Source organism: Artemia franciscana, chromosome 10 (genome assembly GCF_032884065.1).
Source record: "Artemia franciscana chromosome 10, ASM3288406v1, whole genome shotgun sequence".
Classification (NCBI taxonomy): Eukaryota; Metazoa; Arthropoda; class Branchiopoda; order Anostraca; family Artemiidae; genus Artemia; species Artemia franciscana.
In genome coordinates, this window is record NC_088872.1 from 24905746 (window position 1) to 24931528 (window position 25783).

The 25783-nt window shown below is 35.8% G+C and overlaps 1 protein-coding gene across 2 annotated transcripts in view; it reads left to right on the plus strand.

Annotated features, from left to right (window-relative positions):
• The window catches only part of LOC136031964 (bicaudal D-related protein homolog), a 117107-nt gene that overhangs the window by 822 nt on the left and 90502 nt on the right, over window positions 1-25783 (plus strand). For both annotated transcript variants that reach the window (XM_065711979.1, XM_065711978.1), the window contains exon 2: window positions 12307-12522. In XM_065711979.1, the coding sequence (XP_065568051.1) occupies window positions 12307-12522 (216 nt within the window). The remainder of the gene's footprint in view (window positions 1-12306; window positions 12523-25783) is intronic.

The following is a 25783-nucleotide window of genomic DNA, read 5'->3' on the forward strand; positions in this document are numbered from 1 at the left end:
CTTGCGCTTTTCGCATAAAGCAAAGACGCTTTATTTAATTTTGTAGCCAAGACGGGCTGTAAAAATGTGAACTTGGTTTTTTAAACTTAGTAATAGTTGCGGTACTTGTCTATTATATAAAATACACCCGAGAAGTGAAGTTTTGTGACAATAGAATCTGATGAAGATAGAATACTTTATTAGCAATATTGTAAAGGTAATTTGTGAATTATTAAATTGGGAGCTTTGGCGTCGGCTGACCGTCTAAAAAACAAAGCAAAGTTTATTATTAACCCGATTCTTGAGGACACCAGTAAGTTTGCTTTGACCAGTGATAGAATATAGTGTCTCACCATGGATGTTCAAATTAAGATTTGTGATTTGCCCGAGACCAACGAACAGGCAATTATATTTTTCCAAGATAATGAGTTGTTGTCCAAAACAAAACACTGCGGCAATGAACACACCATGACTTTGTATTCTTACGAGAAGCAACAGTTTTGGAAGTGTAACACTGCGTTCTAGGCGCAAATGTCCAAGTTATAGTTTCCACAAGTTTGCTAATAAAGTACTCTATTTTCAGCATATTTTTTTCATTAACTACTCTCGAGTGTGTTTTATATAATAGTCAAGTTCCATAGTTGCTATCAGGCACGTATGTAGGCGAGAGGAGCACCGCCGAGTATATCTTTCTGAAGTTGAAATTTCAAACGAACAAAATTATTGCTTCACAGTCTATCTTATATACATCAATGAAACTAGTACAGATAAATCAACTTATTATATTTCCCTATGCTTGTCGGATTATGGAAAACTAGTGCTTTACTGAAAACACAAAAACCAAATATATAAAAACAAGAATGTTGACACATTAGTTAAGATGAGTGCGTAGCCTGAAAAAAACAAACTAATCTATAAAGTCTTTCAGCTGCTTCGATATCAGTAATTTTCCTTATATAATTAAAATTATCTTTTAAACATAAGCATACAAATAAATACTTTTTTAATAACTGCAGAGTCATTATTAGACAGCATACAGAAATATTGGATTGATTTATCAGGTAACATTTTAGTCTCACCTGCTATAATAAAAATAGTGAGTAATAAACAATCTTAAATTGTAGGAAATACACTTCAGTATTACTCAAAATGAAGATCAAATAAGCCATAATATGAACTCTGGAAATCCCGTAATTTCTCTCAATACAACAGAGAATTTCAAGTTATGATAAAACATTAAAGCTAGTCTTTAGTCATATCTGAAATCATCAAGGTGATTTCACATCGAACTTGTCTACAAACTAATCATGACACGTCCTTTTCAGAACCAACACGAGAGCCAATCATTGAACTAAATCATTGTGTAGAAATGTTACCAAATTAAACGAAAAGAAAAATTAAGCAACAATCCTAAAATGCTTTATCTTTATACTATAAAAAGTGTCCTTAATCGATTTGCTTTTACTGTAGGCCTACCGAAAATCTTATATTTTGTTTTGTTTTTCTTTTATTTAAATTTTTATTTTTATTTTTTTTTGTTAATCTTTGACTTTTGGTTGCTATGGGCAGTTGTTCGCTCTTTACCAGGTTGCAGCTACCGCTGCAACAATGATACTTCTAGCCATTGCTGAAATATTGTGGATGCATCCTTTTGACTATCTTGATGCACATAGTGTATTTTGATTCACTTAAAAATCCCCTTAAATATGCCCTCGAACCAGGGCCGGGTGGGGTAGGCTGTTCCGGTGTCGTGGCTAGGGGCGTTGCAGCTTTTAGAGCTTTTTTTTTTTAGTTTGAATCGGCAGGGGCACCGTAACTAATTTTGTCTTGGGTGCCACCAACCCTAGGAACGGCCCTGCCTGGAAGTTTCAACTGAACAAACTTGCCGTTTCTTAGATGTCACTGATACAGAATTTTACAACCTTGAATGCACGCATTGTCTTTTGATTTGGTTAAACTTCCCCAGCAACATGCCTCGAAAGTTCCAAAGCAATAAACTTAGCTGTTCTTAGGATATTGCACAGACGCCTTTTTGACAATCGGGATGGCGTGTTAGGATATTCATGTAGTTTCGCATCTTCATTAACTTTCCCTGAAAGTTTCAACTTAATATTCTATACTGTTACTAAGATATTGCATCTATGTTTCCTTTTGACAACTTGAATGCACGTATGCTCTTTTGATTTAGTAGTTTAGCTGTACTATTAGCAGCTGCTGTATTAGCAGTACCATTGCTCGTGCCAGTAGAAGTGATAGTAGCAGTCACAATCGCAATAGTATTAGTAGTAGTTGCAGTCCCAAGTAGTTGCACCCGTAGTCGTAAGTGGCCGCAGTCACAGTCACGAGTAGATCAGTCACAGTCGCAGTCGTAAGTAGTCAGAGCTGTCAGTAGTCTCATTTGTAAGTAGCCATAGTCTTAGTCGAAAGTAGTCACAGTCGCAAGTAATCACAGATGCAAGTAGCCGTAGTCTCAAGTACTCACAGTCGCAAGTATTTGCAGTCGCAGTCACAAGTAGTCAGAGTCGCAAGGTGTGGCTTCGGCTGCTTAAAATAATAATAATAGCAATAATAATACTAATAAAACGCAGGATTTTTGCTCGGTAAATGGAAAATTAGGATTCCTGACAATAAAGAGAAGTTAATTAACAGCACCAAGCAGGGCCGGATTTAAATCTTCAGTGCCCCTTGGCCCAAGCGTTTTGGTGCCCCTAAGGCCAAGTAATTTTTTTGTGGGGAGACACAGAGATTTACGGAGAAATCCTCGAAAATTCGGAAATCATGGAAGCCCTGAACAGAAGGCAACTGATGACTGACGAGCCAAAAGTAATGAAATAGAGAGGTGGTACCGACCTCTCATTTGTCATTCTTGGGAGACGTCTGAAAGTTTGTAAGCAACTACGGAATTCCTGTGTTGTTTCAAAATCACTTTTCTGTGAATCGTCGGCACATTGACGATAAATCATATCAGTCCAGTTTTTGTTAAGAAAAAATCGCTCAGTGTTTTTTTGTGCTCCTCCGCATTGTGCATCCCTACGCCCTATGCGTAAAGCCTGACCTGGTATGATGGTAATTAAAGGTTGCTTTGGAGAATTATGACACTCTGACGAGTTTTTAGCATCGATTGGCTATGTTTCTGGTTTTTTTTCTACAGTGTACAATAGTATTTTGCAGCGGATGCAAAAGATGAAAGTGCAAAAACCTTTTTGGGTTTTCGATTGTGAAAGAGGCTATCCTGCTGTGATATATTACTTTTAATGCTTCTACGGATCCAGAAGACCATACCACAGTTACTCACCGCTGATAGTTTCCCAGCTACCTGTCGTGAGAATTACGCAGTAAACCATTGGTCAGCGTTGTTGCATTTAAATCAAGTTATTAAGGAAAAACTTTACATGGGTCATACTGGCAATCTTCAGCAAAATTGAAATTACAGGCAAAAAAACATTATAGCTTGCTGTTGGTATAACTTGGCCTATATTCTCTGCTATACGTTGGGCCACAAACATTCTAATTAGTTGCGCACTCATATGGGGCCGTGCAATTCAAATTTATGGGTCGCAAAAATCTCTTGCAACATTTGGAGTAAGAAAAAAAGAATATATCCTTTATTAGAATCTATGTCTATTATATATTAGAATAGGCTATATCCCTGTTTTTGGGTTGTTATCAAACTGTTCGTGGTAACGAACTGTAGTAAGGAGCGACCCGGCTCAATAGTAACCAAAAGTCTAAAAAATGGATTTTTGGTACCAATAGCTACATCAAAAGAATAGCATTTTAATGCTGATTTTAAATATATAAGTTTCATCAAGTTTGGTTTTACCCATCAAAAGTTACGAGCCTGAGAAAATTTCCGTTATTTTAGAAAATAGGGGGAAACGCCCCCTAAAAGTCATAGAATCTTAACGAAAATCACACCATCAGATTCAGCGTATCAGAGAACCCTACTGTAGAGGTTTCAAGCTTCTATCTACAAAAATGTGGAATTTTATATTTTTTCTCAGAAGGCAGATCACGGATGCGTGTTTATTTGTTTGTTTGTTTTTTGTTTGTTTTTTTCCCAGGGGTGATCGTATCGACCCAGTTGTCCTACAATGTTGCGAGAGGGCTCATTCTAACGGAAATGAAAAGTTCTAGTGCCCTTTTTAAGTGACCAAAAAATTGGAGGGCACCTAGGCCCCCTCCCACGCTAATTATTTTCCCAAAGTCAACGGATCAAAATTCTGAGATAGCCATTTTATTCAGCATAGTCGAAAAACCTTATAACTATGTCTTTGGGGACGACTTACTCCCCCACAGGCCCCGTGGGAGGGGTTACAAGTTCAAAACTTTGACCAGTGCTTACATATAGTAATGGTTATTGGGAAGTGTACATGCGTTTTCAGGAGGATTTTTTGAATGGAGGCAGGGGTTGAGAAGAGGGGGATATGCTGGGGGAACTTTCCATCGAGGAATTTGTCATGGGTGAAGAAATTTTCCATGAAGGGAGCGCAGGATTTACTAACATTACTTAAAAAAAACAATGAAAAAGTTTTTTTTTCATCTGGAAGTAAGCAGCAGCATTAAAACTTAAAACGAACAGAAATTATTACCCATATGAGGGGCTCACCTCCTCCTAATACTTCGCTCTTTACGCTAAAGTATTTTTAGTAATGTCAACTATTTATTCTGCGGCTTTTGTGATTAAGGCGTCATTCTTAATGAATTGGGACTAAATTTAAGCTTTAGTGTAAAGAGCGAAGTACTGAGGGGGCGAACCCCCTCATATATGTAATAAAAACATAAGCATACAAAAGTTCTTTACGTAAGCTAACTTATAAGTTACGTATATCTTTTACTTATAAAAAGATTCGTAAAAAATTAAAAGTTCTAGTTGACTTTTTAATTAACCAAAAATCAGAGGGCAACTAGGCTTCCTCCCCCGCTCTTTTTTTCTCAAAATCATTCGATCAAAATTATGAGAAAGCCATTTAGCCAAAAAAATATACAAATTTTGTTTTAATTATTCCTCTGCGGAGAGCCAAAATCAAAACATGCATTGATTCAAAAACGTTCAGAAATTAAATAAAAAAAAACAAGTTTTTTAAATGAAAGTAAGGAGCGACATTAAAAATTAAAACGAACAGAAATTACTCCGTATATGAAAGGGGCTTTTCCTTCTCAACGCCCCGCTCTTTACGCTAAAGACAACTTTGAGCATAAAAAGCTTCTTAACTTTACATCCTCTAATGAAGCTTTGACATATATGATTAAATATTCTTTAATTACCTATTTTTGCTAAATATTTTGAATTTGAAAAATTGGTGCGTTAAAATTAACCAGGCCCGGGAGGTATTTTCATTTTTGCGTTAAACCACAAAATTGAAAGTGTCTGTAAAACTTAGGTCTATCATATAGATATATATATATATATATATATATATATATATATATATATATATATACATATATATATATATATATATATATATATATATATATATATATATATATATATATATATATATATAAACAGTTCGTGGTAACGAACTGTAGTAAGGAGCGATCCGGCTCAATAGTAACCGGAAGTCTAAAATGTGGAATTTTGATACCAACAGTTACATCAAAAGAATCGCATTATACTGCTGATTTTAAATATATATAAGTTTCATCAGTTTTAATCTTACTTAACAAAATTTACCAGAGTAAGAAAATCTGCCTTATTTTAGAAAATAAGGGGAAACACCCCCTAAAAGTTATAGAATAAAAGACAGATCACGGATGCGTGTTTAGTCGTTTTTTTCCCCTGGGGTGATCGTATCGACCCAGTAGTCCTAGACTGTCGCGAGAGGGCTCATTCTAACGGAAATTAAAAGTGCTAGTGTCCTTTTTAAGTAATAAAAAAATTGGAGGGCACTTAGGCCCCCTTCCAAGCTAATTTTTTCCGAAGTCACCAAATCGAAATTTTGAGATAGCCATTTTGTTCTACATAGTCGAAAAACCTAATAACTTTGTCTTTGGGGACGACTTAATCCCTACAGTCCCCAAGGGAGGGGCTACAATTTACAAACTTTGACCAGTGTTCACATATAGTAATGTTTATTGGAAAGTGTGCAGACGTTTTCAGTGGGACTTTTTCGCGGTGTGGAGGGGGTCGGGGGAGGGGGTTACGCGGGAGGATCTTTCCATGGAGAAATTTATCATAAGGGAAGAGAATTTCCATAAAGGGGCGCAGGGTTTTTTATCATTATTAATAAAAAAAGTTTTTTCATCCAGAAGTAAGGAGCAGCATTAAAACTTAAAACGACCAGAAATTATTACGAATATACGGGCTCGTCTCCTCCTCAATACATCACTCTTTACGCTAAAGTATTTTCAGTAAATTTCAACTATTCATTCTACGGCCTTTGTGATCCAGGGGTCATTCTTAGAGAGTTGGGACAAAATTCAAGCTTTGGTGAGCTTTGACGAGGGGGCAAACCCGCTCATATACGTAATAAAAATATACAAACATGGGAATTAGTTACGTAAGTTAATTCGTAAGTTACGTATATTTATTACTAATAAAAATGTTCGTAAAAAATTAAAAGTTCTATTTGTCTTTTTAAGTAACCAAAAACTGGAGGGTAACTAGGCCTCCCCCTTTTTTTTCAAAATCGTCCGATCAAAACTATGAGAAAGTCGTTTAGCCAAAAAAAAAAATAATATGCAAATTTAGTTTTAATTATTCATGTACGGTGAGCCAAAATCAAAACATGCATTAATTCAAGAACGTTCAGGAATTAAATAAAAAACAAGTTTTTTTTTAACTGCAAGTAAGGAGCGTCATTAAAACTTACAGAAATTATTCCATATATGAAAGGGGCTGTCCCCTCCTCGACGCCTGGCTCTTCACGCTAAAGTCTTTATTGTTTTAAAAAGTAGAGCTGTAAGAAAGAGTAAAACCTTAGCATAAAGAGCGGGGTGTCGAGGAGGGGAATACCCCTTTTTATATACGGAATAATTTCTGGTCGTTTTAAGTTTTAATGACGCTCCTTACTTTCAGCTGAAAAATCTGATTTCTTTTATTTAGTATATATATGTAGCCAAAGTTCTTTGTAGAATGGAAAGCAAAACTTATCTAATATATAATTTTTAAAGTCATAATCAGTCAGTGGCAATGGCTCTTGCGTTGCCTATAGTAATGAGCCTCATGTCTCCCATGCATTATTTTTCTTCCTTACCACTTTGTACGAGAGGTGGGGTTGTGGAAGCTTAGGAGGACGGGTCATTCCATCGAAAAGGGCTCTTTTAAAAAGCTGAAAGTAGCCTGAGCACAACCTGCCTAACTCTCTTGCTCTTTTTGTTACCCAGGCCTTTCTATCCTCCGCCATCTCGTATAAAAATTTTGAAATGACAATCTAGTTTAGAATCGTAGAAAGATATGATAATGATTGCTTAGGTTTTTTGGACAGAGCGTAAGAGGGCCCAGAAGGAGACTAGCAAACTTTTTTATCTGGTCAGTGATCAACTTACAGCTGTTAGCCCTTGAGCCAAGAGGATCCCAATATACAACTAAACAGGTTATTTGGGTACACGAGCCCGTTAAAAATGGGGCGTAAAAAGGAACCAAAAACTTTTATCTAATTGGCTCAAAGCCTATACCCTTAAGTCCTAGACCTAAGAAGATCCGAATCCAAATACAATTGCAAAAAAAAAGTTTGGTTGCCCCTAAGAAAAGAGCCCGAAAAAGGGCAAATTATTTTTTTCCGAACAAATTTAAAATTAAGATTGTAAGTCTCCAGACCAAGGGGACTTTAATGTAAGAAAATTTTGAGGTTTTGGGGATGAACTCTCCAAAAGTAAGGCATATAAAAGGCCCCAAAAAATTGATAGGCTGAAAACTTATTCCCTAAAGTCTTTAATCCATGAATACAAGAAAAAATTGAAAAGAAAGTTTTAGTCAAAAAACTTAATTAATTCGGACACAGATTTGAAAATCATATTTCGGTATTTCCTGACTGGCTTTAAAGTTAAGTATAGACAGTGGCAAGAAACCGTTGATGAAGACGAAAAATTACAAAAAACGGTTTGTACCGAGAAAAAGTAGCCTAGTTGTAGCCTAGAAAAGGGAAAACCAAGTGTAAAATTTCTCCTAGATATTCCCCTCGAAACTTTCCTCCCCACGGAAAATTCTTACGAAGGAAAGTTCTCTCCTCGCAAAAAATTCCCTAAAGAAAGCCTCTGTTTATTTCAATAACAGATTAATACTTATGTGAACAGGGGGCAAATTGCGTAACTTACAGCCCTTTTCTCCAATGGCTATGGAGGTCTTGTCATCCTCAAAGGCATTTTATTGGACCTTTCTATTATTCTGAATCAAATGGCTATCTCAAAATTTGTTCGAATATCTTTGGGAGAAAAGGGTGTGTGTTAGGGGAGCTAGTTGTCCTCTAAGGTTTTGGTCACTTAAAAAAGGTACTAACTTCTGATTTCCATTCGAATGACCCATCTCTCGATCTTTTAGGATCTTTGGTTCGGTACGATCATCCCTGTGGAAAAAACGAATAAGACCCGCATCCGTGATCTTTCTTCAGGCAAAAAATACAAAATTCCATATTTTTGTAGATAGGAGCTTGAGCACTCTACAGTAGGGTTCTATGAAATGCCGAATCTGATATGGTGACTTTCATTAAGATCTTTGACTTTTTAGGATTGTTTTCTCCTTTTTCGAAAGTTGTAATCATTTTGTCAGGCTCGTAGCTTTCGATCGGTAACATTAGACTTAATGAATTTAAATATTGGGAATCAGCATAAAAGGTCAGTTCTTTTGATGTACCAATTGTTATCAAAATGCTACTTTTTAAGAGTCGCTCTTTAACTTACAGTTCGTTACTACGGACTCTCTGACTCCCAGTTCTGATTCTGAACTATCGAATAAAAGCAGTGCTGCAAGGGTTTGAGAGAGAATTAAAGAAAGCGAATATAATTTATAGAGACAAAAATTTAAAACTAATTTCGGCTGTATCGATTCGTGACGTACGAACAAGGTAATCAAATTTGTTTCAACTCTGAGAAGCTTGAAACTTACATGGCATACAGACAGGGTCAGGTAGACCTTAATAAAGACAAAGTATTTTGTGGTTTTGTTTTATTAATGTGTGGCACCTGAAACTTGGCAATAAACTTTTTTTTATCCTATCGGCTTAAATCTAAAGGCAAGGGCCTATCAAGTATTTTTTTTCAGGGGGAGGGGGAATACAAAAGTACTTTCAAACTCGTCAAAAATTTGTTAATATGTATTGTTGTTACGTTTTACGAATTGAACATTTTTTTTTTGGGGGGGGGGGCTTAAAACCCTCCCTCCTTGGATACGGCTTCGCACGTAGACTGGAACGAGGGAACCTAATTGAAGACTGAAAATATAAAAAATATATGTTGTATTGATTTGTGACGGCTAAAATAGGCCCATATTTGTTTTGTCTCTGATCGAGTCGCACTTTTCTGGGCGTATACACAGGGGTAAATAAACCTAAAAGGAGAAAATATCTTGACAAGAAATTGAGTTGCATCCGTTCGTAAAACCCCAAAATGGGACAAACACCGCTTTTCTCCAAAATGAATGAAACTATCACTGTAAGTAGAGTGGACCAAGTGCATTTTACTGAGCACAGAAAAAAATTATTTGGAAAAAATTTTGTTTGTTTCAATTTGTAGCGCAAAAAATGATTTTTTTTTTGCTGATTTGCTTAAAAATTTCAGGGAATGTTAAACAGGGCCAAGGGAACATCCATTTGAAAAATGGATGCCAAGGAAAAGGGCCTAGGGAAAAATAAGTAAACAAATCTGGTTGCATTCATTCATGACGCCCGTTTTTTCTTTTTTTAATTATTATTATTATTCTTCATAAAAAATTATTTCAATAAAAAAGTCGATTGAGATACATGTGTATTCAGAGATGTCGACAGGATTGGGTAGGGATTGCTTCAGCCCTAGAATAGGCTAAAAATACCAAGATTTCTGTTTCATATAAATAAAAACCCCTCTCAGTCCACCCGATGATTTGCAGCAGAAATATCCTTTAAGCAATTGTCGCAATTAACTGCTACTGATCGAACATTTTGACCAAATACTTAAATTTTACCAAAATTTAAATTAAAATCTAATATTTGAATTCTTACAAATATTCCTACAATATACCAATGATCAAAGCTTTGTCAATTCAAAAACGAACAAAAATTAATTTTTAAAAAGTTTTCCAAAAAAGAGCCAAGTTCTCCAAAGAAAGGTAAAGAGCCACATTAAAACCTAAAATAAGCAGACATACAGTCATATAATAATACAAACTTAAAACGAACATAAATAACTATGAATGAATAAATGAAACAAAAAATGGACTGAAGTTCAAAGTAATTATCACATCAAACATATACATAGCAATATATGGATGATTGATGTATTCTAAAACAAATAGAAATAAAAATGAATAGTCAAGTCAAATAAACGAACAGGAATTGGCACTATTGCAATCTTACAAACAACAGTTCAATAGGGACAAACCATTTATTTGACAGTGAAAAATCAACAAGAAAAACATCTGGATTTTTCGATCATATATAGAGTGGCCGTCACCACCAGATAAACTATTTATCTGCTGATGACGGCCACTGTATAATGTCACCGAAACATCCAGTGATTTTGTTCGTTTGTTTCACTGTCAAATAAAAGGATTTGTCTCTATTGAAATGTTATTTTTACGTCATGGAGAGTCAATGTGGTCTTCGAAAATATCTACTTTTGGTAATTTTAATTATTATGGTGATTTGTTTTTGATTTTAATGTTTTGACAAACACCATGCTGAGTAAAACACACACCATTTTCAGTAAAGCACAAATGACACAAATCGTTTAGAGGATTGAAGGAGGGGGTGGGGTAGACCCAATTCTGTTCGCCAGGGGGTTTCATTTGGGGGGGGGGCAAGGGGGTCCAGATAAAAGTGCTGGAGATTCGCCCCTGTTGTTTGCGGTAGCTGTTATCGGTAAACATCCATTAGCCTTGTGAAATTATTTTTTGTTGATGTTATGACAAATAAACTCAAAAAAGATTGCTTAGAATACAAATCATTTTAAGTGAAATTAAGAATTTTAAGTTTCAGTGAGGTATTTTGTTCGTAATTTAGAAAGGGTATATATAAAAGGTAAGTAGATACGAGTTCAATGTTGCCACCAATTAGCCTTCATAATGTGTCTTGAAACCTCTAAAAATTGTGTTTTTTTTTGTCGAAAAAAAAATTCCCCGGCCTTATCACGCAAAACGGGAGGTTGTAAAGATTTGGGGAAATTAAAGTTCAGTTAAATTACTTTAATTAAAGTTAAAATTTGCAAATTAAAGTTGTATTTCCTTTTTAAGGGTCAAAACAGATTGAAGAGCAGCTTAACATACCCTCAACATCCATTATAATCGCCCTAACCTCAGATGGCATAGAATCAAAATTTTAAGATTGCCATTCTTATCAGAAACATAAACAAATTTATCTTTGGGAGTGCCATAGCAACTTCAAGGACAAGGACAAGGGTTTCAAAATTATACTGGTAGCCCACACAAAATAGATGCTTCATAGATACATTCTAATAAAAGAAGGTGAATAAATTACACTTTGTTGTAATCAGAGCGATACAGGGATTTTTCGTCTTTATCGCTGAAAGGCACAAATTGAGCCATTCGGGTCTTTGTCCAATCCATGTCCCCCACGCCAACCCACTTTTTTCTGACAATTTGAAATTTATGAATGGGGCTCAAAGTGGGGCCTTTGGGACCGTTCTTCACCTGTTCCTTTCAGAAACGAGTCATGGCACAGAAGTAAACAAGCCAAGTCCTGACTTGGCTCGTCGTATTCAGCAGAGCTAAGTCTTGCAAGAACAAGCAAAGCCAGAGGAACAAATGGTAGAAGTACTTTGTTGCAGTCTGATCTCTAATGTTGCTTGAAAAAGGTACTAAAACTTTTAATTTCCGTTTGAATAAGCATTCTCCCGATGTTCAACGACCACTTATTCGATAAGATTATCCCTGGAAAGAAACAGAAGAGGCATCGTGATCGTGTTTCTCACGTTGGTTCTCGGAATACATAATTCATATTTTTGTCTGTTGTGCCTTCCGCAGAATCTCGGAATATCTGGTTTCATGATATAATTTTTTTCAAGATTGCATCCTTTGTGGGGTAAATATTAGAATCAGGTGTATTTTGGAATAATAAGGATTCTTTTAATTGTTGATACTAGCGTAAACAAAATCACATTTTTAAACTTTAAAATTAACACTCTATATGAATGTTTTTTTTTAAATAACAAAATTAATGAAATATTTTTTAGCTATTGGAGCAAGAAAAATATGGCATTCGCAGGAGACTGGATGCTGTTGAGTCTGAACTGGAATCAAGGGTCAATGAACTTCAGGGAGACCTCCAAGAAACAAAACTACAAAACGCAGAAAAGATTGAATCGCTCAAAAGATTGGAAAGACAAAAACAGTCGCTAATAGTTGAGCTGACAGAACAAAACCAGAGGTTAACTAATCAGTTGAAAGAAGTAAGTCACCCTTAAGCAGTCATTTTTTTCACAAAGGAGTAGCCTAGCTGAGCCTTAAGTTGACAAGTTGCAGTAACCTGACAAAACCACTTTTTTTTTTTATCAAGACCTGTTGGATAACAAAATATAAATAAATGTGAGTCAATTTTAACAACTTTCTGAAACAATCTGGTGAATTTATCAAACCTCTTATGAGTCAAGAAAAAAAAACGAAACAAGTTTTTCAGCGCTAAAGGAGCGTAGGTGGGCATACTTGCTGTAAAAAAGCCAATAGCAAGATGCGTATGAATGATCTGTAAGATTACGCAATATCTCTGTAATAGTTCTACAGTGCACAATTGAAGAAACAGCTTTGTGTTGCTGCGTAAATAAAGCAATTTTTTAACGAAAGAAAATAAATCTTATGTGTGAATAAGATTTTGGCAATAGTGTCATCGGCATTAGGTTTAAAGGCAAAATAAAATACGTGGGAGTGAAACTTACGCCTGTGAATAGAAGGCCCTCCCCCCTTTCCGAATAAGAACTGTCGGAGCGATACTTTCTGGGATACTTCCTCTGAATTTGTGCAAAAACTACATTTTGGGGCATGCTGCCACTGGGCTAATACATAGAAATATATTCTTCGACACATCTGGAGGGGGCTCATTTGTTATCCATTTTGGGATTGGTGCCTAATCAGAGAAAATATATTTATTTGTGCATGAAGAAACACTTGAAAAAATAAATAAGGTTTCTTACTTCGTCAGTTTTACAGTTAATCGTGAAGTTTGCAAGTAAGGTGTTGACCCTATAAAATAGGAAACTAAAAGTGCTGTTGCTCAGCACTATCTTCCCCTTGGTGCAAGGCTGTTGTGTTCTAGGACTCGGCCTCATGGGCACATTTCTTCTTGTCCCTACTTTCTTTTAGCAATTAACTTGTAACTTAACTTTCTAAACTAAAAAAGAAATAATTTCCCAGGGTTTCTGCCCCCATTCTCCCTCACTTGACTGCTCTATCTGGCGATGCTACTGATTTTCTTGCAAGCGAATTTTTTGATAAGAATTTGGCAGCTTTTCGCTGACTTGGAAGGTCGGTGAGTTAGTCGAGTGAAAGTTTCAGGAGTCGATTTCTGGTTTAAACTAGGTTATGTGAAGACATTCATAAGTACGCATTCTTGGATTTTCAATATGCGACAACCGAAACGGATAATCTGCGTTTAATTCTTTTGGAACGTACAGTCTTATCAGATATCAGATTTTATTGTTTTGTCTCTGTTCATCTCTAATTATTTGTATTCTAAGATAGATTACTTTCACTAACGGTAGCAGAGTTAATGCTGATGATTCCCACATACTGTACTTTTGACATGCTGCAGTTATGTCCAAGAAGTTAATTTTCAAAATAATTTGGTTTTTATAATTTATTTTGGTAGCATTTGGCAAATTCTGGTGCGTCGTGAGGAAATAACGTAGCTTTTGCAGCATTGTATTTTTTGAAAAGAACGATTTGTTTTGTAGTTTTGCTGAAGAATTCAGGAATTTGATCAAATCACTAGAATTTTGTGTGAGGACACAAAAATGGTCATGTCATTATATAAAGCTTAGCCATTTGATCAGGTGACTGGTTTTGTCACCTTACTGTGTCAGATATGCTATCACGGAACGAAAACGAAGACATGCATCCTTGGGGGCGTAGAAAGTAGGTTTGTAGGCAGAAGAAGTTATTACAGAATATGCAGTCGGAGGTTGAAGCCGTATGAACCCTCTATAAGGAATACTCATCCCCTCAATGATGATCTCATTGAATGTTGGAGGCGTAGAAGCTACATTTGGGGATACAAGGGGTAAGGAAGAAGATACAGATGGAGGGGAAGCCACATGAACCCTTCAAAAGGAATATTCATCATCTCGATGATGATTTGAAAACTGAGTTTTATATCCAGACTACGGAAAATTACCTACAGCTGTCGGAATTCCTCTTGGATTAGCTGAATAAGGGGCTTTTAAGTTGATATTGAAGGTCACGGGCCTCATGCGGTTTGGCTCTATAACAGAATGACATTGATAGTAATAGTATATTCGGATCTTTGACAATATGTACAATACTATTTGTCGGTGATAAGAAAGAAACTAGAAACTAAATAAAAACCATAAAAAAAATACGACTGAAATAATGAGATGGAAGAGGATGTAAAAAAAGCCTTAGACTCACTTCATGGAATAATGATGGAACAATATTGTCATTTTTGTGGTTACTATATGTCATTTTGAAAGGATGTCGAATATATTTAAAAACATGCCATTCACGAATGCAATGACCAGAAAAACTACGACCAGAATAAGCATCCATTTTATTTTTAAGTTTCAAACAAATGCATTAAATTAAACGCACGAAGCCATAAGAATGAATTGTTGTAATTTTTCCCGAAGAAAATGACAGTGTAGCTGGACAAATTAACGGTATATGCAACTTGGCTAAATCCTAAGCAATTAGAGCCACTTAAAAAGAAATGAGTTGAAAGCATAATAAATTAGTCAGCAGACAGTAGCATAGCACTGATAAGTGACTCCCTAGCAGTGTTTCCACTATGGGGATTTCCCCCCTAAAATGGGGATTTTTTAAGTCTTTTAGGGGCGAGAGTTTTTTCTAGGGATTTGGGGATTTTCTAGGGATTTTTCCTCTCCCATGGACTTTTAGGGAAATTTTGGGGGGGTTTCCTTTAATTTGTTCATCATCATCATCTTCTCGATCAGAGAAGCAGGATAATTCGATTTAGGATCTGTTTCCTTGCGAATTGAACTTGGAATCACAGAGAAGAACTTCTTCAGTTGCTTAAAAAATTTTAACACCACACAGATATTGAGATGTACAGGAGTCCTAAGTAACAAACTAGCAACAAAGAACAGTTTGAAACAGTTCCATGCTGATTTGGGCTTAAAACAATAATTTCAGCTTGGACTGTTCTCGATTAATGAAGTCATATGGTTTGTCATTTTTGGGTTGTGTTTTCATAACATTATTTGGTAGATAGCATGTCATTTTTTTACAGGTCAGATAAATAAAGTTATAATATATTTTGATAGTTTTATAGGGTACGTAGTTGTTCTTACTGTAGTAAATTTTTTTGACAAGCATTGCATGTACGATTCTTTTTCTCCACAGTACTTGTATGATGTTTAGGATTTTTGTGTAAAATCAAAAAAACTTGAACTCGAACATTGTAGCCAGCTTTATAAGTACTGACGTGAATAATAGAGGTAGGCTCTAACTATTCGAACACCTCTCTTACCCTTTCATTACCTTAGTTTTTAACAGACAAACAAACTGACAGCCTTTTTTTTAAAAACAATGGCTCATGTAGGAATGAATGGATTGCGTGTTTTTGGCAATCCTACGTACCCAGGGGAAAATCATGAACCTTCATACTATAATTGGTAAATTTTTTGTTGTTCATTTTTTTTACTTACAAATATAACAATCACTTCTGTCACAAATTCAAATTTAAGCACAGTTTAAGCTCTTGAAACCAAAATATTTCTAGTTTTGGGGTATAAACAAAGCTTAAAACATTGGTCTCAGCATTGAACTTCCTGCAGAAGGACTATGTGGAATCAACTAGTGCTTTAGAAATCAATGTGAACAATCGGAAGTTTTAACTTCCCCTTGAAAGCGTTTACTTGGGTCCGAATGGACAAGATTCCCTCCGTACGTCAAGGTCACATACCGCCGTCCCCCCTGATTCAATCAAAGTAGTTCTCAAAGCTGCACAGGCGTTCCATATCAAAGCAGTAGGCCAGATACAGAAAAGGTTCAATTTCGAAGACGACATTTACAGATATGCTGAAATGGTTGACCCAGTGTCAGCCCAATCAATTCAGCCTGCTTTTCTGCTACCTTTTGCTAGGAAGTATGGACAGATCCCATGGGATGGAACCAAAACTGAGCAGGAGTGGAGGAGGCAGAGCCTCATCGATATTGAAAACGTCAAAACAATGGATGCCGTGACCTGCTGGTGTTTGGTATTGGTGAAAAAAAATACTGCCGGAACAGAATTTGTATCCTAACCTAAAACCGGCAGTATTATTTATTTCAACTGTTCCATTTTCAAATGTCAATGTCAAGAGGTTTTTCAGTACTGTAAAAGTAGTAAAAACTGACCGTCAGAATAAATTGAAAACATAGACTTTGCGGGGGATTCTAAAAACAAAATATGGAATGAAAAGGGCTCAAGAAAGTGTGGAATGTGAAGATAATTAGTTACTTCACCACATGAAAATGGTGAAAGCTTCAGCCACCATACAAAAAATGTTAAAGACACATCAGGGAAAGATAAGGCCTGATTACGTTGTACAAGTTACGATTGAACTGCATTAAACATCTTGTACTGTAATCTACATTACAGTATTACATTTTCTTTTCTATTTGCTTAATATTATTTGAAGTATATTTGAAGCTATTTGTGTTTAGCTGATGATTGAAAAGCACTTTAAACGGCATGACAAGACATTCTATTATGGTAGTGATAGCTAGACTTCAATCTAAGAAGCCAAAATATGTTACCTTTCAATGGTACGGGTAAAATGAGATAGGGAGAAGCGGTTCAGGGAGTAATTAGAAAATGGGAGATTTTTAGGGATTTTGGAACTGAAGATGGGGATTTCTAGGGATTTTTTAGCTCTTTATTAGGGATTTAAAAAATGAGAAAGTGGAAACACTGCTCCCTAGTCTTCCTCTTAACTGCCTGTTTATTTGAAATCATAAATTTAGACAAAAGATTGCATGTTCATTATATTAGGAATGATCTGACAAATATCGGACGAAGGTAAGGCCAAGGGTGGCATCAGGGCCCGGGCCTCCAATATACTACTATTTTTCGTATAATTCTAATACTGTGAACTTCGAATATTGTTTTGACGTTTTAGAGATATGAAAATACTCTCACAGGAAGTAAATTTCCTACGTTTTTGCTTGGTCAGCTTTAATGTCATTTTTCAATAAACGTTATTGATCGTGTCAAACATTGGGATTGCTCGAAATTTTCTAGAGCATGAATAGTTGCTAAATAAGTTATCAGCGTCATTGTACGGTATGTTGCAAGAGCCTTGAAAAAAGGTCATTCCATATTAGATCAGACGGTTTTGAGTAATTAAATAAATAAAAAACAAGTTTTTTTTTCAAATAAAACTTCCAATAAAAGAGCGATATTACAACTTCAGACGAATGGAAATCATCCTGTGCACGAGAAAAGCTGTCTCCCTTTGTCATCCCCACTCTTTGTCTTAAGGTTACTTAAGACTTTTTAGTGCTTTACTTAAAGAGTCTATGGACGTAACAAATGTAGTTAACTGGTAATTACAAGCGTTTTATTTACCGATTGCATTTTGAAACATTCGAACTAAAAATTTGATTGGGTACTTACTTGTTATAGCGACCACACTTTGTTCTTGATCTGTAATAAATAAATAAAAAAAACGAGTTTTTTTTAACTGAAAGTAAGGATCGACATTAAAGCTTAAAACTAACAGAAATTACTCCGTTATATGAAAGGGGCTGTTCCTTCCTCAAATCCCCGCTCTTTGCGCTAAAGTTTGACTCTTTCTCTCATATCTACTTTTTAAAACAGTGAAAAACTTTAGCTTAAAGAGCGGGGCGTTGAGGAGGGAACAGCCCCTTTCATATAACGGAGTAATTTCTGTTCGTTTTAAGCTTTAATGTCGATCCTTACTTTCAGTTAAAAAATCTCGTTTTTTTTATTTATTTATTACAGCCCCTTTCACATACAGAATAATTTCTGTTCGTTTTAAGTTTTAATGTCGCTCCTTACTTTCAGTTAAAAAAACTTTGTTTTTTATTTAATTTCTGAACGTTTTTGAATTAGTGCATGTTTTGATTTTGGCTCTCCGCACATGAATACTTAGAACGAGATTTGCTTTTTTGGGGGGTAAATGTGTTTTTTTTTAGTTCTGATCGGACGATTTTGAAAAAAAGGAGCTGAGGAGGAGGCTTGATTGCCCTTCAGTATTTTGGTTACTTAAAAAGGCAACTAGAACTCTTAATTTCTTACGAACGTTTTTATTTATAAACAAGAGCTAAGCTCATATGGCACTTGTCACGAGGCGAGAAGAGCTAAGAGTCAAGAGATCATATGGTATGAGCTCTAACGAAATTCTATGAATCAATAGATTGATTTAAAAAGGAAAATAAGAGGCTTAACGCCGGTCAGGATTTAAAATAAGAGCTCTGAGTCATGATGTCCTTCTAAATATCAAATTCATAAAGATCCGATCACCCACTCGTAAGTTATAAATACCTAATTTTTTCTAATTTTTCCTCTCCCTTTAGCCCCCCAGATGGTCGAATCTAAGAAAACGACTTTATCAAGTCAAATTGTGCAGCTCCCTGACACGCCTATCAATTTTCATCGTCCTAGCTCGTCCAGAAACACCAAACTCGCCAAATCACTGAACCCCTCCCCCAAACTCCCCCAAAGAGAGTGAATCCAGTACGATTCTGTCAATCACGTATCAAGGACATTTGTTTATTCTATCCATCAAGCTTCATCCCGATTCATACACTCCAAGTGTTTTTCCAAGATTTCCCCCTCCAACTCCCCCCAATGTCAAACGATCGGGTCGGGATTTTAAATAAGAGCTCTGAGACATGAATTCTTTCTAAAAATCAAATTTCATTAAGATCAGATAATCTATTCGTAAGATAAAAATACCTCAATTTTCACGTTTTCCAAGAATTCCGGTTTTCCCCTCCAACTCCCCCCAACGTCAAAGGATCTGGTCAGAATTTAAAAAAGAACTTTAAATCACAAGATCCTTCTAAATATCAAATTGCATTAAGATCTGGTCACCCTTTCGTAAATTGCAAATACCTCAATTTTCAAAATTACCCCCCCCCCTCCAATTCCACCAAAGAGAGCAGATCTGGTCCGGTTATGTCAGTCACGTATCTTAGACAGGTTTTTATTCTTCCCATCCAGTTTCATCCTGATCTCAACGCTTTAAGTATTTTCTAAGATTTCCGGTCCCCCCCCCCAACTGCCTTCCCCTCCAATTACGCTTCATCCGATTGAGATTTAAAATAAGAGATCTGAGTTACGAGGTCCTTCTAAATATGAAGTTTCATGAAGATCCGATCACTCCTTCGTAAGTTAAAAATACGTCATTTTTTCTTATTTTTCAGAATTACCCCCCCCCCAATAGATCGGATCCGTTCCAATTATGTAAATCACGTATGTAAGACTTCTGCTTATCTTCCCCTCCAAGTTTCATCCCGATCCCTCCAATCTAAGCGTTTTCCATGATTTTAGGTTCCCCCACCCCAAACTTCCCCCAACGTCACCAGATCCAGTCAGAATTTAAAATAAGAGCTTTGAGACACGATATCCTTCTAAATATCAAATTTCATTGAGATCTGATAACCCGTTCGTAAGTTAAAAATACCTCATTTTTTCTAATTTTTCAGAATTAACCCCTCCCCCAACTACCCCAAAGAGAGCGGATCCGTTCCGGTTATGTCAATCATGTATCTAGGACACGTGATTATTTTCTCCACCAAGTTTCATCCCGATCCCTCCACTCTAAGTGTTTTTCAAGTTTTAGGTTTCCCCCTCCCAACCCCCCCCCCCCCAATGTCACCAGATCTGGTCGGGTTTGAAATAAGAGCTCTGAGCCACGATATCCTTCTAAATATCAAATTTCATTGAGATCCAATCACCTGTTCGTAAGTTAAAAATACCTCATTTTTTCTAATTTTTCAGAAATACCCCCCCCCCCTCAACTATCCCAAAGAGAGCGAATCCGTTCCGTTTATGTCAATCATGTATCTAGCACTTGTGTTTATTTTTCCCACCGAGTTTCATCCCGATCCTTCAGTCTAAGTGTTTTCCAAGTTTTAGGTTTCCCCCTCCCAACTCCCCCCCCCCCCAATGTCACCAGATCCGGTCGGGATTTAAAATAAGAGCTTGAAGACACGATATCCTTCTAAAAATCAAATTTCATTGAGATCCGATCACCCGTTCGTAAGTTAAAAATACCTCATTTTTTCCAATTTTTCAGAATTACTCCCCCCCCCCAACTGACCCAAAGAGAGTTGATCCGTTCCGATTATGTCAATCATGTATCTGGGACTTCTGCTTATTTTTCCCATCAAGTTTTAATCCCGATTCCTCCACTCTAACTGTTTTCCAAGATTTTTGGTTCCCCCCTCCAACTCCCCCCAATGTCATCAGATCCGGTCGGGATTTAAAATAAAAGCTCTGAGACACAATTTCATTCCAAACATCAAATTTCATTAAGATCCCATCACCCATTCATAAGTTAAAAATACTTCATTTTTTCTATTTTTTTCGAATTAACCGGTTTCGCACTCCCCCCAGATGGTCAAATAGGGAAAACGACTATTTCAAATTTAAGCTGGTCTCGTCCCTGATACGCCTGCCAAATTTCATCGTCCTAGCTTACCCGGAAGTGCCTAAAGTAGCAAAACCGGGACCGACAGACAGACCGACAGAATTGGCGATTGCTATATGTCACTTGGTTAATACCAAGTGCCATAAAAATAGACGTAACTTCCGAATTAACTTTCGTAACGAACTTCTATATTCGTATAATTTTATTACTAATTTGAGGGGGTTTTTCCCCTCTTTAATACCTTGCTCTTTACGCTAAAGTTTAAATTTTGTCCCAATTCTTTAAGAATGACCCCTGAATCACAAAGGCCGTAGAAGAAATAGTTGAAATTACTAAAAATACTTTAGCGTAAAGAGCAGGTATTTAGGAGGAGATGAATTCCTCATATGCGTATTAATTTTCGTTCGTTTTGTTTTAATGCTGCTCCTTACTTTCAATTGAATTTTTTTTTCATATTTATCTTTTCATTGTTTTTTGTTTTAATAATATTAGAAAATCCTGCGCCCTCTTCATGGAAATTATCTCCTTCCATGACAAATTCCTCCATGGAAAGATCCTCCCATGTAACCCCTCCCCTCAACCCCTTCCCTATCCAAAAGAAAATTCCCCTGAAAACGTCTCTATTCTTCCCAATAACCATTACTATATGTAAACACTAGTCAAAGTTTGTAACTTGTAGCACCTCCCCCGGGGACTGTGAGGGAATAAGTCGTCCCCAAAGACATAGTTATTAGGTTTTTCGACTATGCTGAACAAAATGGCTATCTCATAATTTTGACCCGTTGACTTAGGGAAAAAATGAGCGTGGGAGGGGGACTAGGTGCCCTCCAACATTTTTGGTCACTTAAAAAGGGCACTAGAACTTTTAATTTCCGTTAGAATGAGCACTCTTGCAACATTCTAGGACCACTGGGTTGATACGATCACCCCTGGGGAAAAAGAAATAAACACGCACCCGTGATCGGTCTTCTGGCAAAAAATACGAAATTCCACATTTTGTAGATAGGAACTTTAAAATTCTACAGTAGGGTTCTCTGATACGCTGAATGCGATTATGCGATTTACGTTAAGATTATATGACTTTTAGGGGGTGTTTCCTCCTATTTTCCAAAATAAGGCAAATTTTTTCAGGCTAGTAACTTTTGATAAGTAAGACTAAATTTGATGAAACTTATATATTTTAAATCAGCATAAAAATACAATTCTTTTGATGTATCTATAAGTATCAAGATCCCATTTTTTAAAGTTTCGTTTACTATTGAGCCGGATCGCTCCTTACTATAGTTCGTTACCACGAACTGTTTGAACCGGTTTTCTGTTTCCACTTGGAGATACTGACCTTAGCCTGAGCGAGACAAAGTACTCTGCAGGTATATTTTAATTAAATGTTTAATATATATATATATATATATATATATATATATATATATATATATATATATATATATATAGGTGGTAAGGTTAGGTATTTAATGTAAAGTGTTCTAGGCGGCCTGCTTTCCATAGTTCCATGAAGGTGTTCTTGGCGGCCTGCTTTTCATAGTTCTTTGTTGTTTTTTCCATAATTTAATTTTGTCTCTAAAGTATTATGTTTTCATTATGTTTTGGTATATATCATTAGGATCAACATAACGTAACTTCTTCGGTTTGGTCACTATAACAAGCAAGTACCTTTTATTGTTTGTGAAAGTTTTATTGGAGTTGCAAAAAAAAATACTTTTTATCCCATTCCATTAACCCCTGTGTTTTAGGAGTCGTTCTTAAGGTATTGAGGGTAAAAATCCAAACTTGAGCGTAAAGATACAGGAGGGGTAGTCTTCCCCATATACGAAATAATTGATGTTTGTTTTAAGTCTTAAATGTACCAAGGATATCAAAGTGAAAACTTTTTTCCCCTGGATCCGTATTAGGTCTATTCATACGTGAAAATCGCAATTTTCTATGATTTTTCTTTTGGTTGTCACACAATTATGAATATTATTATATTTGTGAAGCCTTGTGCAAAGTTTCACCATTGCTGTCTTATTGAAACGTGAAAAAATAAGCACATACAAAATGGGTAAATTTGGCAATACTTTTTGTTCAAACAGACAATCTGTTGATTGCCAGGGGGTAAATAGTGATATTTTTGGAATCAGAACAAAATAAGGATTCTATACATAAGTGAATAAGGTTGAAGCACTAAAGAAATGAATAAAACAAAACATTATAATTGTTCTTTCTAAATAGATGTTTTTATAGGTCACTCAATTAACCAATAATTTGGATTGTTTAATGTTGATTAATTTTAACAATAACCATATTAATACATAGCTTAGATTTATTTGTATTTAATGATATGTACATTTTTTCAATATCTATTTAGTAAAAGGACGTTAGGGTTATACTCTTACGTAATTTTAATCATCCAATTCTTTTTTTGTTTACTCTGTTTACTGCCAATTAATGGCGGTGGTATTTTTTTTGTTACATTAGCCAGGAAAGTTACACTTTCTAGAGTTCCAGGATGATGTTTTTTTTTGCTCATTTTCTCCTCATTTTTCACACTCGTCTCCCTACCAAGAAGTTTCAATCTCCCTTAAATCTTTCCTTACAACATCCTCCCCCCCCCAATTCGAGGACGACCCGCTTTTTTTGACCCTAGGTGGTTGGTTGACAAGGACTACCTTTGGCAACCTGTCATCCACAGAACCTTCATCCACGGAACATGTCCTAGCTATCTCATGCTTTATCTCATTATAGCAGTAGAAAGAAGGATTGAACTAATTTTTTCATACAACTTACTATTTGAGATACACTCAGTCAGTCAGGCACCTAAAACAATCCATAATCAATTTCTCTAGCACATTCTCAAAAAGTTCTCCTCTTACTCTTACTTTAACTCTTTCCTTATCACTAATTATAGTCCCGTTCCTATATTTAACTTGGATAAGTCCAGATTGGCTATTGCTTCTCAATCTATTAACCTGCTAGAAGAATATTTGCTATTATACCGTCTGGCTGCATCTTGTTGGTATTCAGCAATCTTATCCATGGCCTCCAGTTCACATTTCCTCATTTCACATTTTAATGTTATCTCCGCTTTCTTTAAATTCTATTTTCCTGTAATCTGCCGTTCAAATAGTTCATGCACAGGTTTCTCCTCCTCTGCATTAAACTAAAACATTTTCACTAATATTAGTAGTGATGCTATAACAGGTACAGACCTTACACCCTTATTTGGGTACTAAAGTTTGCCTATACTAAACTATAGCCTTGAGCAATTTACACAACCAGCCTCCCAGATAGGTATCTGAGGCTTTTGGGTGAATGACTTACATATTCCAGTCAGGATATGATTGGCAAATATTTGATAAAAGCAATGCCCAGTTATTATAATACTTAATATCAAGTCATGAAAATTATATGAATAAATTTGTTGTTGTTTGAAAATATTGATTAGCATTAAGGACTTGCATAAAGTCGAAATATATAAAGGCGTACATATTTTAAGCAATGATATGACGATCCTACAACCTCCAAGAGCCCCCCTCCCCCTCACCCAAACCTCTTCCTGTTTTGGATTAAGAATTTTTTGCACTCAGTTTTCGGAATTAAAAATTTTTTGGACTTAGTATTTTTTGGGACTTGGAGTTTTTAAACTTGGAAATTCTTGAACTGGTGAACATGTTTTTTTTTCGATTTTCTTATGCGGCAGCCCCAGTGGTACTCTATGACTGGTCATGGACACCACCTAGTTTATTATATGTTTTCATATATTATTTTTGTTTATTGGAATGATAAACACTTGCATCACATATGAAAAAAAATGTGAAAATATAATATTTCAAGAAAGTATGTGCACTTGATAAAGCATCGTTGCGTTGAATGCTGACGAAGATAAATATTTGAATTATGAGACAAGCATTAATGGAGATCTTATTGGAAATGTATGCGTGCGTTTCCATGACAGTGAGAGATTAAATTTCTTTGGAGGATCGAAATGATTTAACTCTTATGGTGGAAGATATGCGACAGTAGTACCTCTAGAGAAAGTAGTTCTCAAAGATAAGACAAACCTGAAACTAATAGTTGACGATGAAGATCCACCTCTTGCTAATGGTTCTGTTAATAGGTTACCCGTTGATATATTCTATCGCCATCTTTCTTGTATTAGCATTGAAACGAAAGCAGAGGGAAAAAGAAATGTTTACTGCCGCAATAATGTCAGAATGCATATCTTTTCTATGTGCCAAAACTGCGAACTGTCTTAAAACAATGTGGTAGTTGACAGTGAAATCGAAAACAAAATAAAAATGGTTTTGGCAGACAGTATAAAAACGGGGCATAAAGATGAATTTTTGAAAGAACAATTCGCATTTGAATAATATTGCTAACATTTATTGTATACCAACAGTAATACCAATAATACCAATGATGAAATGTGTGAAGCAATTGTAGCTGAAACCATGTTAAAAGTCACGTATGATCCCAAAATGGAGTAAATGTCATATCAGCAGAAAACATAATGAAGTATTTTATGGAATAGATTCAAAGCATTTATTTTTGTTTTTATGATATTCTACATGTAGTTATTACAATAAGAATGTCTTATGCATTATTTTTTTGTGTTTCTATTATTTTTCAGGGTACGCCCACAAGTCGAACGTTTATTAAAAAGTCGGAGATGCAAGAAATGGAATTTTTAGAGATGGATATACTTCTAGTGGGATCAAAGGAGCGAATATTAGAATCAGAGATTGGTTAACAGGGCTTTTACCAAATTCTGAGAGAGATGAGCTTGATTTTTTCCAAACTCTGCAGAGACAAAGCAAATATCCACTCAGACAAACTGGCACACATAGAGAGAGAGAGAGAG